The sequence below is a fragment of the Eleutherodactylus coqui genome, chromosome 7, assembly GCF_035609145.1.
Source record: "Eleutherodactylus coqui strain aEleCoq1 chromosome 7, aEleCoq1.hap1, whole genome shotgun sequence".
In the NCBI taxonomy this organism is placed as follows: domain Eukaryota; kingdom Metazoa; phylum Chordata; class Amphibia; order Anura; family Eleutherodactylidae; genus Eleutherodactylus; species Eleutherodactylus coqui.
Genome location: NC_089843.1, coordinates 68,343,044 through 68,355,959, shown reverse-complemented (window position 1 = coordinate 68,355,959; position 12,916 = coordinate 68,343,044). Strand labels below are relative to the sequence as shown.

At 41.6% G+C, this 12,916-nt stretch overlaps 1 protein-coding gene across 1 annotated transcript in view; it reads right to left on the bottom strand.

Moving 5' to 3' along the window:
• Window positions 1–12,916, bottom strand: part of ARAP2 (ArfGAP with RhoGAP domain, ankyrin repeat and PH domain 2) — a 260,994-nt gene that overhangs the window by 83,675 nt on the left and 164,403 nt on the right. The window contains 4 exon segments of the mRNA XM_066573206.1: window positions 1,578–1,790; window positions 6,029–6,192; window positions 9,505–9,568; window positions 11,954–12,152. Coding sequence (XP_066429303.1) covers window positions 1,578–1,790; window positions 6,029–6,192; window positions 9,505–9,568; window positions 11,954–12,152 — 640 coding nt within the window.

Below are 12,916 nucleotides of genomic sequence, written 5' to 3'. Positions count from 1 at the left end.
CTGGAACTGACTGGATGGACGGCAGAGAAGAAAACTGCAGGTAATATACCACCCTCCCCCTCCTGGTGGTCCTGAGCAAGAATTTTGTCCCAAAACTAAAGTTTTTATAACATGTTAAATGTCAAGTTAAGGTTTGCTACATCTGTAAATACCCATATACTTATATAAGAAGGTATACATATATACAAGCATTCAATAGCAAAGTGCATATGAATGTAAGGGAGAAATGAGAGGAAACCCACTACACCCAACATGTGTTTTGCCGTAGCTTTATCGGGTGTGGTGGGTTTTCTCCCTCCCTCCCTTACAGTCACGTGCACTTTGTTATTGACTGTTTTAATGTATTTATATACATATATAGATATATATGCATTGATGCACTTTGCTTTGATATGTAATCACTGATTGTGATACTTTTGCTCAATCAGGGTGGCTTCCCACGGTCATATGTGCACGTTTCAGCACGGTGCATTTGTCCGCAAGGTAGATGTGCAGGCATATTGGCACGCTTACTGTACATTTTATGCACACAGGGCACCGTTTTTTGTGCACAGGCCCCAATTTAAAAGGTTATTTAGCCTAATGAGATTTAAATTAGTTCTTTTTTCATAAAATTGCCCAACATATTGCGTATTTGCACGCACATTGAGCACGCATTTGTGCTCTTCCCATAGACTTCCAAGGGGACCCTGGTTGCACAAATGCACACAAAAATAGAGCAGGCTGCGATTTTTGTAACATGCACAAAACGTATGCACAAAAAAAGGATTTGTTCTGTTCTCTGTGTATTGCATATCCCTGTTTATATTTATTGATCTGTATGTATTAATAAAGACATCCATTCTATGCCTAGAGTTTATCCTATTTAGTTTTTGCACATTTAGTCTAGCACATTATTTCAGGTAGTAGGTGTTCTATACTATGCAATGTTACCAATGTCTTTCCATTCTGCAACCATAAGTGAAAAAATAGTATAATTTGTCCCAAAAGCTCACAATTCCAATCTATTCAGTTAATCCTTAATGCAATAATGAGAGATGTGTAGTTACTGTTTGATTCTTACACCAAAAACAGATGTTCTTTTAAACCTGACCTGGAAAAAAAAACCCTTAGGCCAGCCTACAGTAGCATGTCTGTAAGAAGGTGCTGTCCAAGACATTCGAGCGGCATCTGCAGGCCTCTAGGGTCAGATGTTCTACTTTACTACTGTGAAGCAATATGAAGCGCATGATGCAACTATCATATGTTCTTCTCCGAACAGCACAGATGAAACCATTTTTTAAAAACATAACAAGAGGAAACGGAGGCACCTAATGTAGCAGTTTGTATCTGATAACATATGTTGCTTATATTATCAGCTTTCTGTAAAGTGCTAGGTTCAAGGTACGGCATTCGCTGACAGCAGGATGCTTCATTCTCATTTTACAGCATAGGAAGCTTACACTAATGGCATTATGTCTGCTGTCTCAGGGGACTTTAAGCCAAAATCTTTCACTTAAATAAACATCTTTTACTTAGTAGATGCATTCGTTCAAATGAATAATGAAACAGCTATTTCTGGAACACAGTGTCATTACCTAGGGCAGAGATCCAATATGGATAAAGTTCTTTTGTCAGAAGAGCATCATCTATTTCATATAAGAAACATTTCAGGACATCAGTCACGTCTTCCAGTTGATGTCTTCCGACTTTTAGTTTAATGCTCCGTGCATCCTTTTTAAAATCTTCTAACAACTCTCTTACTTTAAGTGGGTTCCCGTTCTTCAGATACAGAGATTTGCTCCCTAAACCTTAATAGAAAGGGACATGGAAATAAACATGTCTGAGCGAATTATAATAATGTATGTTAAAATGATGTATGAAGTATGTAAACGCTCTTTTGTAAGTTATACTCGGCACAAATGATATTAAATCATGGCTTGGCAAAGAAAAAAAAAGAAACTGTTTGACTTCTTAAATTATTGCTGTAAAATGCAGCTTGAAGCATAATTTCTACAAATATACTTGAGTCTTATATTAGAGACCTTAGAAAAAGTACATTGAAACAATAAAAGTCAATAAATAAGCAAACAAATAAAGGTCTTCTTAGGGATAATGAAAAACAAACAAACAGAAAGCAGAGAGGAAAAGGAAAAATACACACATTGCAAAAGTATTCCACATCCTAAAAAAAATTGACAGATTGGTCTGAACTATAAATGACATTAAAGGGGTTCTGACATGAAAAAAAAAAATTTGTACTCACCTTGCCTGGCCTGGCCCGATCGCCAGGCATGTCCCCTCCAGCCGGCATCTTCTTCTGTGCCTTTAAAGCAGAGCAGGAGCGGTCAAAAAGACCGCTTCCTGCTCTGGTCCGTCCGTCAGGCACTTCCGAGGTCAACGGACGGACCGCCACAGCAAACACGTCACAAGCAGTGCTTGCTGTGGGCGGCCCGTTAGTCCGGCTGAACTCCGGAGTGCTGCGCATGCGCAGTGGAGACGCGGCCCGTCCTGACTCCTGTCAGAGGGCACCTCTCCACTGCGCATGCGCGCGATCCCGGAGCGGCGCGGCTGCTGGAGGAAGAAGACTGCCTGCCGGGAGGCATACTAGCACTTTCTGCTTAGGTTAAGCAGCGCTGCTGATTAGAGCCACCTGATTGGCTCTTCGGCACCACGTGACTGCACAGCGTGCACCAATCAGGTGGCTCTAGTCAGGCTGCTTAACCTAAGCAGAAAGTGCTAATATGCTGTCGGGAGATGACCCCCGATGTCAACAACAACAGGAGAACAGGTAAGTATAAGATTTTTATGCTTTAGCAGCCATTAACCCATGGGTTCCCTGGGTCCATTAGGCAGACCAGGGAACAATGGCTGCTAAAGCATAAAAAAATTATTCATGTCAGAACCCCTTTAAGAAAAAAAATCACAGAAAGCAGCCGTATACTTACTGATAGGCCCCCTGCACACGCGCGGAAATTCTGCGGCGGGATTTCCCGCAGAATTTCCGCCTGTGCCAACTGCCATAGGATTGCATGAAAACACATGCGGAAAACAAATCGCGGCATGTTCTATTTCTGTGCGAGTCTCGCAGAGGCCCACACAGAAATGACAATAGAGACCCCCCGGCTACACTCTGCGCATGCGCCGGCTGGGCGGCAGCCGGCACATTACAGAGAAGAGGAGACGCCGGGTGAGCCGCAGGCCTCTGCAGGGGCACGGGTCTGCATCCCATTGTGAGAATTCTCGCAGTGGGATCAGACCCGGCCGTCTGCAGGCAGCCATATACTGATTCAAGAGGGCAGACAATAACACCACATCCCTCAATATCTTTATAGCCTGCCTGCCAAATACAGGCGCAGCGGGATACCACTGCGATAGCTCCGAGAACAAAGCAGCTGTTTTGTATATGCAAACACCTGCATTGTTCTCAGAGCTTTCAGCTGGAAGTCCCAGCGGGATACCAGGTGAAAGAATACTATCAGAGCCGCCCACTGAGAAAATGATAATACTCATCGCTGATAAGAGTCATCGCTGACTTGTAGCTTGCTAGAAATCATCGATGAATGAATAGTGCACAAGCAGTGCACGATGGCAGCTTCTTTAGACACAACGATTATTGCTCAAAAGATGGCATTTGAGCAAATTTTGAGCGATAGTCGTTGTGTCTAAATGAGCCTTTAATAAAAGTTACATTTTCAGGCCTTAGTCAGACGGACGTTTTTTCCCGCGATTTGCGGATCGCATGACGGATGCGCATGCGCAAATTGCGTGACCGGGGGTGAAAAATCGTGGGAAAAATCAACACCTAGCCGCGTTTATGGTCGCAGCAAAACGCCCGTCTGACCGGAGTAAAATCGCGTGCGCATCAAAATGCGCATGAAACTTAGACTGACCGGAACTTTGCTTTGCGGGACTTTTTCGCACCTTTTTCGCCGTGCACATCAAAATGCGCATGAAACTTAGCCTCCATATTACAACCACCTTGTCAGCCTTTGCCATTTCATTTAAGTTCTCACATCCTACAAGACTATGCACTTGCCAGATGACGGTAGTACAGTGCGGTGTGCTCGCCAGCGAAAAATCACAGCTAGCTGCAGTAAATGATTTTGGTGCGCACATAAAATGCCGAACGCAGATAGGCGCGATCTGCGAATCGTCGTGTCCTCCAATTTATCGCATATCCGCATAAAAAGCGGACATGTGACCGATACCATAGCGAACCATTGGCTCTATATATGCGCAAATCGCGCGAAGAAACGCCCGTCTGACTAAGGCCTAATAAAGGATACAATCATAGGCTATTTGTTGCCCTCTGGGCATTAGTCCTGCATATAAAAAATGTAATTACAGGATTTTTTACCTTATGGCATTCACCATGTGTGATAAATAATGTAATATTTTGATATTTTGGAATTGTATGGGTGCAGCAATACCAATTATATATTTTTTTATTGCCTTGATTTTTCATTATTTTCATATTTATATTTAACCATTTTTTATTAGATGTATTATTGAACGTATGATGGCTTGTACATTGTGTTAGGTCTTTATTGATGATAATAATATGTACTACTCTGCTGATTAATCTGTTTTTCTGAATGTTGAGTAATAAAGGATTGTGGCTGCAAGTGGACACCACTAGGCGGGACTAGCTTCATATTCAGATTTAGACATGTCTATGGGCGGCTCGGATTTCATATGCAGCACCGTGCTCACCTGTCTGGGTCTTCTTTTTTCTGTACTGTGAATGTGTGTGGAAGTGCCGGCCAAATCACATGCGCAGTATTTTTTTATTTCAAACTCCTGCCTTCCCATTTTGATGACGTCACCATTATGTGATAAGGGGTGGAGCATGTAGCTCCCTCACTGGCGATGAAGGACCTTTGATGACGTCACCATCATGTGATCAGGGATGGAGCATGACAGTGACGTCATCACAGATCCTTTATCTCCAGTGCTTTGCTGCTTCTGATCCCTGTTGTATGGGATGAACAATGAATGTAGCAGAGGTGTGTGTGTGTGTGTTACATGTATGTAGCAGAGCTGTGTGGCACATTGCACCATCAGAAACACTGGTACTATAATTTTCTAATAATTACTACCTATGTGTATATACATATATATATATATATATATATATATATATATATATATATATAGATAGATAGATAGATAGATATCTGTATGCTGTCTGCTCCTCAAGTGGCAGCTGCATGCATCTGCTATGTCTATATAAATCTGAATGCTGTGAGCTCCCCTAGTGGCAGCTGCAGGCATCTGCTATGTCTCTATAAATCTGTATGCTGTGAGCACCTCTAGTGGCAGTTGCAGGCATCTTCTATGTCTGTATAATTAAGTATGCTCTGAGCTCTCCTAGAGGCAACTGCAGGCATCTGTTATGACTATATAAATCTGTATACTGTGAGCTCCCCTAGTGGCAGCTGCAGGCATCTGTTATGACTATATAAATCTGTATACTGTGAGCTCCCCTAGTGGCAGCTGCAGGCATCTGCTATTTCTATATAAATCTGTATGCAGTGAGCTCCCCTAGTGGCATCTGCAGGCATCTGCAATGTCTCTATAAATCTGAATACTGTGAGCTCCCCTAGTGGCAGCTGCAGGCATCTGCTATGACTCTGGCTCAGCAGAGCCACTACAGCACCATAGTATGCCTCTGAATGTACCATAGCTGTTCCTGTGTGAGCATGGGATGCTGTCTTCCATTACAATGACATTTCGTTACTAAGCAGTCCCCAGCTCATACCGTTACAGTGTATTTAGGGATAAAAGTCTGTAAATAACTTGTTAGACAAGCTGCACATTGAGGTTTTACAGTTATTGTGGCGTCGTGTTCCAGCAGACATCAACAGTACAGATCTGCATCCAGAAGGTGGCTTATAATTGCTCAGGAAACAACAAGCTGCAGTATCCTGACTTCTCTCATTTTAATTGATATACATGTATTGAAAATATACAGATTTTAGCAGTCTCACAAATAACTAATATCATTTAGAAACAATCTGCTGAGCATAAAGTCCATATTACCCACCATACTGTGTAACAAATGCCATACAGCTGTTCACAATAATAGGAATGTTGTTTTTGCAGAGCTGCTGATCCTGTAGTGCATTGCCATCTGTACCTGCTGCTTTTCCAATTGCACAATGCCAGACCATGAAATCCAGCATTGTATGTCCGTGGATATATAATGTCCTGCACATTGGAAAATTAAGTTAGGAAAAATAAATTCACATTGTAGCAGTCCATTAAGGATAAAATAAAAGTTGTAGGTATTGTGCAAGCCGTGCACTAAATGCAGTACGATGTCAGTCAACCCATTGGTACAAGAAGAAACCATTCAGTATATCTAGCACAGCAACAAAAGTCATGCTCATGCACTGAGGTGTATTATGTGTCCGTATTGTATACAGCTGAAATACAGCTGCCATATTGGTGCACGGAGCAGCTACTGTATCCATGGTCAGGTCAAGCTCTCTTGGTGCTTCCGAATGTCCCTCATCATCCTTGATCCCTGAAGTAAGGCATAATAACTTTTGGATGGGCAATCACTAATGTAACCGTCTCTTGTTTAAGGGGTTGTCCTATGAAAAGAACGTGTCCCTAGTCATAGGATAGGGAATATATATCTGATCAGTGGGGGTTTGACCACTGAGACCCACATGAGGATAAGGATCCTGAGTATCATGGAATGAACCGAATGGTTGACATGCATACACACTACTGTTCCATTCATTTCTATGGGGTAGTTGAAGATAGATGAATGCTTGTACTTGGCTATGTCCAGTACCTCCATAGAAATTAATAGAATGGCATTCTGTAAATATATCTACTGCTCCATTCAGGGAAACTTGAGACCCCGATTCTTGTTGTGATCATAGGGATCCCAGTGGCTGGTCCGCCATTGTTGAGATCCTTATTCTTTATCCTGTGGATAGAGGATAAGTTATTTTTGGGGGGCAACCCCATTAACCCTCACTTCCAGCCTAGCATTCTAAGGTTTAATACATACATGGTGTGTTCAAGTTCTAAAGACTCCTCAATCTTTTTTCTTAGCAAAAGGAGCAGACAGAAACATGGGACATATTTAAGAAGACTCAGAGATGAGTGAGATAGATGGCAGCACTATCCAGATGGACTTTAAGTACTTCAAATGGTGATGTTCATATTCCAAGAACAGCATGTAATGAAGCGTTTTCTTCACTTGGATGGAATGACACCATGGACATTTATCATCAGTTAAGTGGAGTGTGATTGACGTATCATGGACGTGAAACATGTGCATTTGTGGGTGCGACAGTTCTAGGAAAGCTGAAAGTCATGTAAGAATGAACCAAAGGAGCTTCGGCCACACACCAGCTAGTCTGACATGACTGCACAAGTGCAATAAGTGGTTATGGAGAACAGCTGATTGACTGTGGAAGAGATTGCCTTCAATGCTGGCATTTTTGTAGGATCTGTGCACATCATCTTGTGTGAAGATCTGAAGATGTGGTAAATTTCCTTCTGGTGGGTGCTGCAAATTCATCAAGACAACGTGCCTGTTCATCTGGCAGCCCTTATTGAGGGTTTCTTCATGATAACAATTTCAAGATGTTGCTCATGCTCCCTACTCACCTGACCGAATAGCAATTTTTGCCTTTTTCCAACGATGAAGAAATTTTTTGCACATTTTCCAGTCGTGCCACTTTTGTATCATCAACTTTCCAGTGGGCAAAACAGAGTCCTAAAGAAGTTCTTGTAGCAGCCACGCAATCATGGTGTCAATGTTGTGAAAAATGCATTTGTCAAGAGAGCAATTATGTTGAGAAGTGACAATACTTTCAGCTATAAGTAGTTTTTTTTAGAAACGAAAATTAGAAGACTTTAGAACTTGAATGCACCTGATCTTCCCACTATTGTCTCTTCTCTCAGCACTCCATTAGGTTGTACAGTATAAAAAGTGTATACTTTTTGTTTTATGAATTTTACATCTTCCTTCAATGGTGCCATTGTCAACTGCCTTTCCCACCTATACAGTCCACATCCAAGCCCTTACTGTACCTTCCTTTACCTCCAATTTCATATGGACGCCCATGGAAGTTCTTTCGTATTATTTGGGCTTACCTTAGAAGAATTGCCTTTTCCCTGCCCTCTCTGGTTTTACGAACTAGAAGCATATCAGAGGTAATATGGCATCTCAATGCCAAGGTTATAGGAATAGTATACAGAGATACCTTGGGTTAAGAGTGCCTCACCTTACAAGCTTTTCGACTTGAGAGCAGGCTCTCTCCCGAATTTTTGCTCTGATTTAAGAGCAAAAACTTGGGTTAAGAGCCTTGCTCTCAAGGGGGCTGCCGATGCTGCTGGTGACCCCATTGAAAGCAATAGCCTGCCGGCAACCCCTAAAGTGATTTTCAGAGAAGGGCTTTAAATATAAGCTGCTCCCTGAAAATCTTATCTAGCTGTAGTAAAAAATATATACTCATCTGTCCGCCGCTGCGGGGCTCAGGCGTGTCAATGCGCCGCTTGTTCCCCCTGCATTTTTAATCCCCGCCTGCTGAAAAGCTTTAGAGCCGTGCAGGGAGAACAAGCGGCGGTTAGTCGTGCCTGAGCATCGGCAGAAAGGTGAGTATATATATTTTTTATTTACTATAGCTAGGGATGATTTCAGGAAAGGGCTTATATATCACTGAGGGGGTGCTGGTGCTCTATTGCTTTCAATGGGGCAACACCATCCACATTTAAATCAGTGGGAGAGCTTCATGATCCGGAACGGATTAATGGCTTTTCCATTTATTTCAATGGGGAAAATTGATTTGACTTACGAGTATTTGGGGTTAAGAGCTCCATCACAGAACAAATTAAACTCTTAACCCTTTCCAATCCACTGTCTGACCTCTGAAGACATTATGATTTAAGGCTGTAGAGCTCCTGATGTTGGAAGACGTCTGTCGGGGTTCTCTTACTGTATATTGCCAGCCTCTCTGCTGTTGGAGCCTATCCAACGTGTCACCTCATGTAGTACTGGCTTTAGCAAGCATATAGAGTTGTTGTATAATGACAGAAAAAGAGTAAGCCCCCTAGGAAAACTAGGATACAAACTGGATTGTAAAGGGTTAACCCAAGGCACTAGTGTATAAGGAATGTTTTGCCAAAGCACACATAACAAACTTTGTAGATGACTTGAGAATATAAGGCATGAAAATAATGTAAATGATCATAAAGCAACACTTTGGACAAAGCACACAAATAGTGTTATGCAACTTTGTGCCATCCTCCACCCCCTCATGCCATGCACTTGGCAAAAAAAAGTGCAGACGTTTTGCCTGGAGTGTTTCTTTAAATTCTATTAGATCATAGAAACCTGTTAGTCTGAGAATATATTTATACGGCATCCAGCATCTTACAAATTCTAGGGATAGTGGTTGCTTAATTAAAAAGTGAAAAATGATGCCTCGCACTTGTCATATTTGTTTTTTACACCTTATGCAAAAATAATGTAACATCATTTTGTAAAATTATTACCTTCCACTTTCAACCAGTAATACAACATTTCTCTTTTCTCCATTTATCATAGTTGAACTTCGAGCTAGAAAACAAACATATTAAAATTTAAGCTGTGGATATCTGACATTTTTCCAGTATCGCAGCTATATCAATACTATATCACTATTAAAGGGGTTATCACAAAGTTGACTTTTATTATCTATCCATGGAATGATCTGTGGATGTTTCACCACTAAGACCCCCATTGATCCTGAGAATGGGGATCCACTGTCCCCCTCTCCTCCTCTCTGTGGGCTCACTGCACCCCCTGCAGTAAGGAGATTGAATGGAGCGGCAGTCGACCATGCATGTTGTTGCACTCTTCATTTCAATAGGGCTGATGGAAATACAGAAACTGAATATAGGCACTCGGCTATCTCAAGCAGTCACATTGAAGACAAATGGAGTTGCACCGCACACGCTCGATTCCTACTTCAGTCAATTTCCTGCTCACAAGAAGGGGGCATGGAACTCCTATTCTCGGGATCAGTGGGGATCTTAGTGGTCAGAGGTGCTAAAAGTAAATTTTGGGATACCCACTTTAACTGAGGAAACATATAATACTGATTTCCACTTTTAATGGTTATTCTCAATTGCGTAGGTTAAGAGCAATAGTCCCCAACCAGTAACTCTGAAGCCACATGTGGTTTGCAACCCGCTGCTATATGGTTTTACATAGCACCCTTGAGTTGTGACTATATATTCATTTGCTATAATATAACATCCACGAACAATATTACAGACATACTATATCACATCGCCAGAAAAAATGTAATTTGGGTGGTGTAATAGCAGTGTAACAAATTTTGATAAGAGATATCTATCTGCAAATTTAAATTTCTCCACATTTAAAGAAGTTATTGAGAAAGAACTAATTACCCCATTCCAGTTTAGGTCCAGTGGTGTTGGTACCTCCACTATGGGCCCAGTTCCAACACCAGGTCCCTTGGTATGGATGTTCATTGTCACTGACCTCATTGGAGGAAGCCAACTGACTGGCTTATTTCAATAGCTAAGCCAGGCCCCATCTCAGTCATGGTTAATGTAAAGATAAGGAAGTGGTCTGGATTAGTTATTAAAAGACAGTTAACACCTTCCAATGACCTTACTGACAATAAGAGGTTTGTACCACATGACCCCATTTCGGAGCTAGGCAGAGAGTGAAAGTGCTGGCACCTCTAGATACAAACTGGATAAGGGTAAGTATCTTTCTCTGCATAACCCTCCCTAACATATTTGAGTGGAATGCGGTTCCTGTTCATCAGTCAAAGTTGAATATGGCTCTCAAGATATAAAAGGTTTCGGCCCTCGGATCTAGGGTTATTAGCTCCATAAACCTATATGGCATATCCAAAAGGATATTTCATGATTATTTGATAGGTGCAGTTCCAATTGACCTGCATATATCTCTAGAACAATGGCCCACCAACCACTATCCCACCTGGTTAGGTGAATGTTGCTTCCAGGTGGTGAATGAATAGAGAGGTGGCCCTGTATTAGCGCATCTATTTTCATTCATTTACATGGGAGCTACAGAAATAGCCAAGTAAGCAAGCTTTGTTTATTGACAGGTGGGCATATGTGGATATACCATACATTTCTCTAACAATCCACAACCTGTGCAATAAATTGCACACACTCTTTATCTTACACTACAAATGCCCTAAAAAAATCTAGAAAACAGAGCAAAAATGCTTTTTTGTTCATTTCGCCTAAAAAAAAAAGCAAAAAATGTGATTAAAAAAGCCATAGGCACCCCAAAATGGTACCGATAAAAGTTACAACTCATCGCATCAAAAGGCCGTCAATGGAGAAATAAAAACACTTTAGGACTGTGAATGAAGCAATATAAATAACTAAAAGTAAGTTTTTTTTGTGCAAAAGTGGAAAGACTTACAAAAAACATATAACCTGCAGAAAAATGCATCATGTCATAATGCCAGATGATTAACACTGTAAGGCTCCCTTGATACGAGCATGTGTGCATTTGCATAGTCTGAGCACTGCGTATTTTCGGAATGAACAATTCTTTTTTGCATGCACTTCAGCGTATTTTACTGTACTTTTTCCAAGCTCAAGGTATGTTCATTTGCATGTGGCAAACAAAGACACACTGATTGAAATGGCCAATTGGTCTAATGAGTTCCAGATGTGTTCTTTTTTCCTGCGCAATTACACAGTGTAAAAATCCCTTATATAGCCATGTCGATAGAAATATTAAAAATGATGGCTTCTGAAATGCAGATGAAAATCCCTCCCAAAAATTGTTGCATTCCAAGGTCCAAAGTAAGTCTTGTCACTAAGACGTTAACCATTATTGAACAGCTACAGGAAAAAGCCACAGTGCTGCCATGTTACATCTAGCTGGTTATTCTGTTTGGTTCCGATATTCATTATATAGGCATTCCATAGAAGTATCTAATCTTACTCAGTTCCTGCAGTTTCTTCAGATGAATAATGTCTCCTTGAGAACTTCCTTGCCCATGACTATAGTGTAGACAAGTTTTCTCTAAGGCAAACCAGCCTTCTTTCCATTCCATAAGGCTATATGTGTCTTTGTAGTACAAATATCCAATTAAATCAAATTCTAATTCTGTTAAATATTCATCCAGGGAAGGAACAAACTTCTAGATGAAAGATAAAATATATATGATTGTAGATTATAAATCAACAGTACAGCTTCATATCATAGTAATAAAACAGAATTTTACGATGGTCCCTCAACATGCAATATTAATTGGTTCTGGCATGACCATTGGATGCTGAAAATGTTGTATGTTCAAACTATATCTAATGAAAGCTGATACCGTATATACTCGCGTATTAGCCGATCCGTGTATAAGCCGAGACAATAAGTTTCACCACAAAAACTGGGAAAACTTATTGACTCGAGTATAAGCCGAGCTATACTTGAGTATATACTAGGTAAAAAAGAAGCCTCCATACTCACCTCCCAGCCCGTGTCTGTGTCTGTGCGACAAGCTGGTTGAATTCTCCCTGCTGTCATCCCCGCCGTCCTCTCTGCTCGGCTCTGTCAGTGCTGTGTAAGTAAGTGCTGTGATTGGATTGAGTGCCAGCCAATCACAGCTGGCACTCGATCCAATCACAGCGCTTACTTACACAGCACTGACGGCAGGAGATTTGAAAGCCGAGCAGGGAGATGACAGCAGGGAGAATTCTAAAGCAGCTTGATTGGCTGTGAATAATCAAGCACCGGCTGTGATTGGCTGACGCTCGATCCAATCACAGCTCTTACTTACAAAGCGCTGACGGCGGGGGATGACAGAGCCGAGCAAAGAGGGTGGTGGGGGATGACAGTGGAGAGAATTCAAGCAGCCTGCCGCACCGCTGCCGGAGACACAGATGCCGGCTGGGAGATGAGTATGGAGGG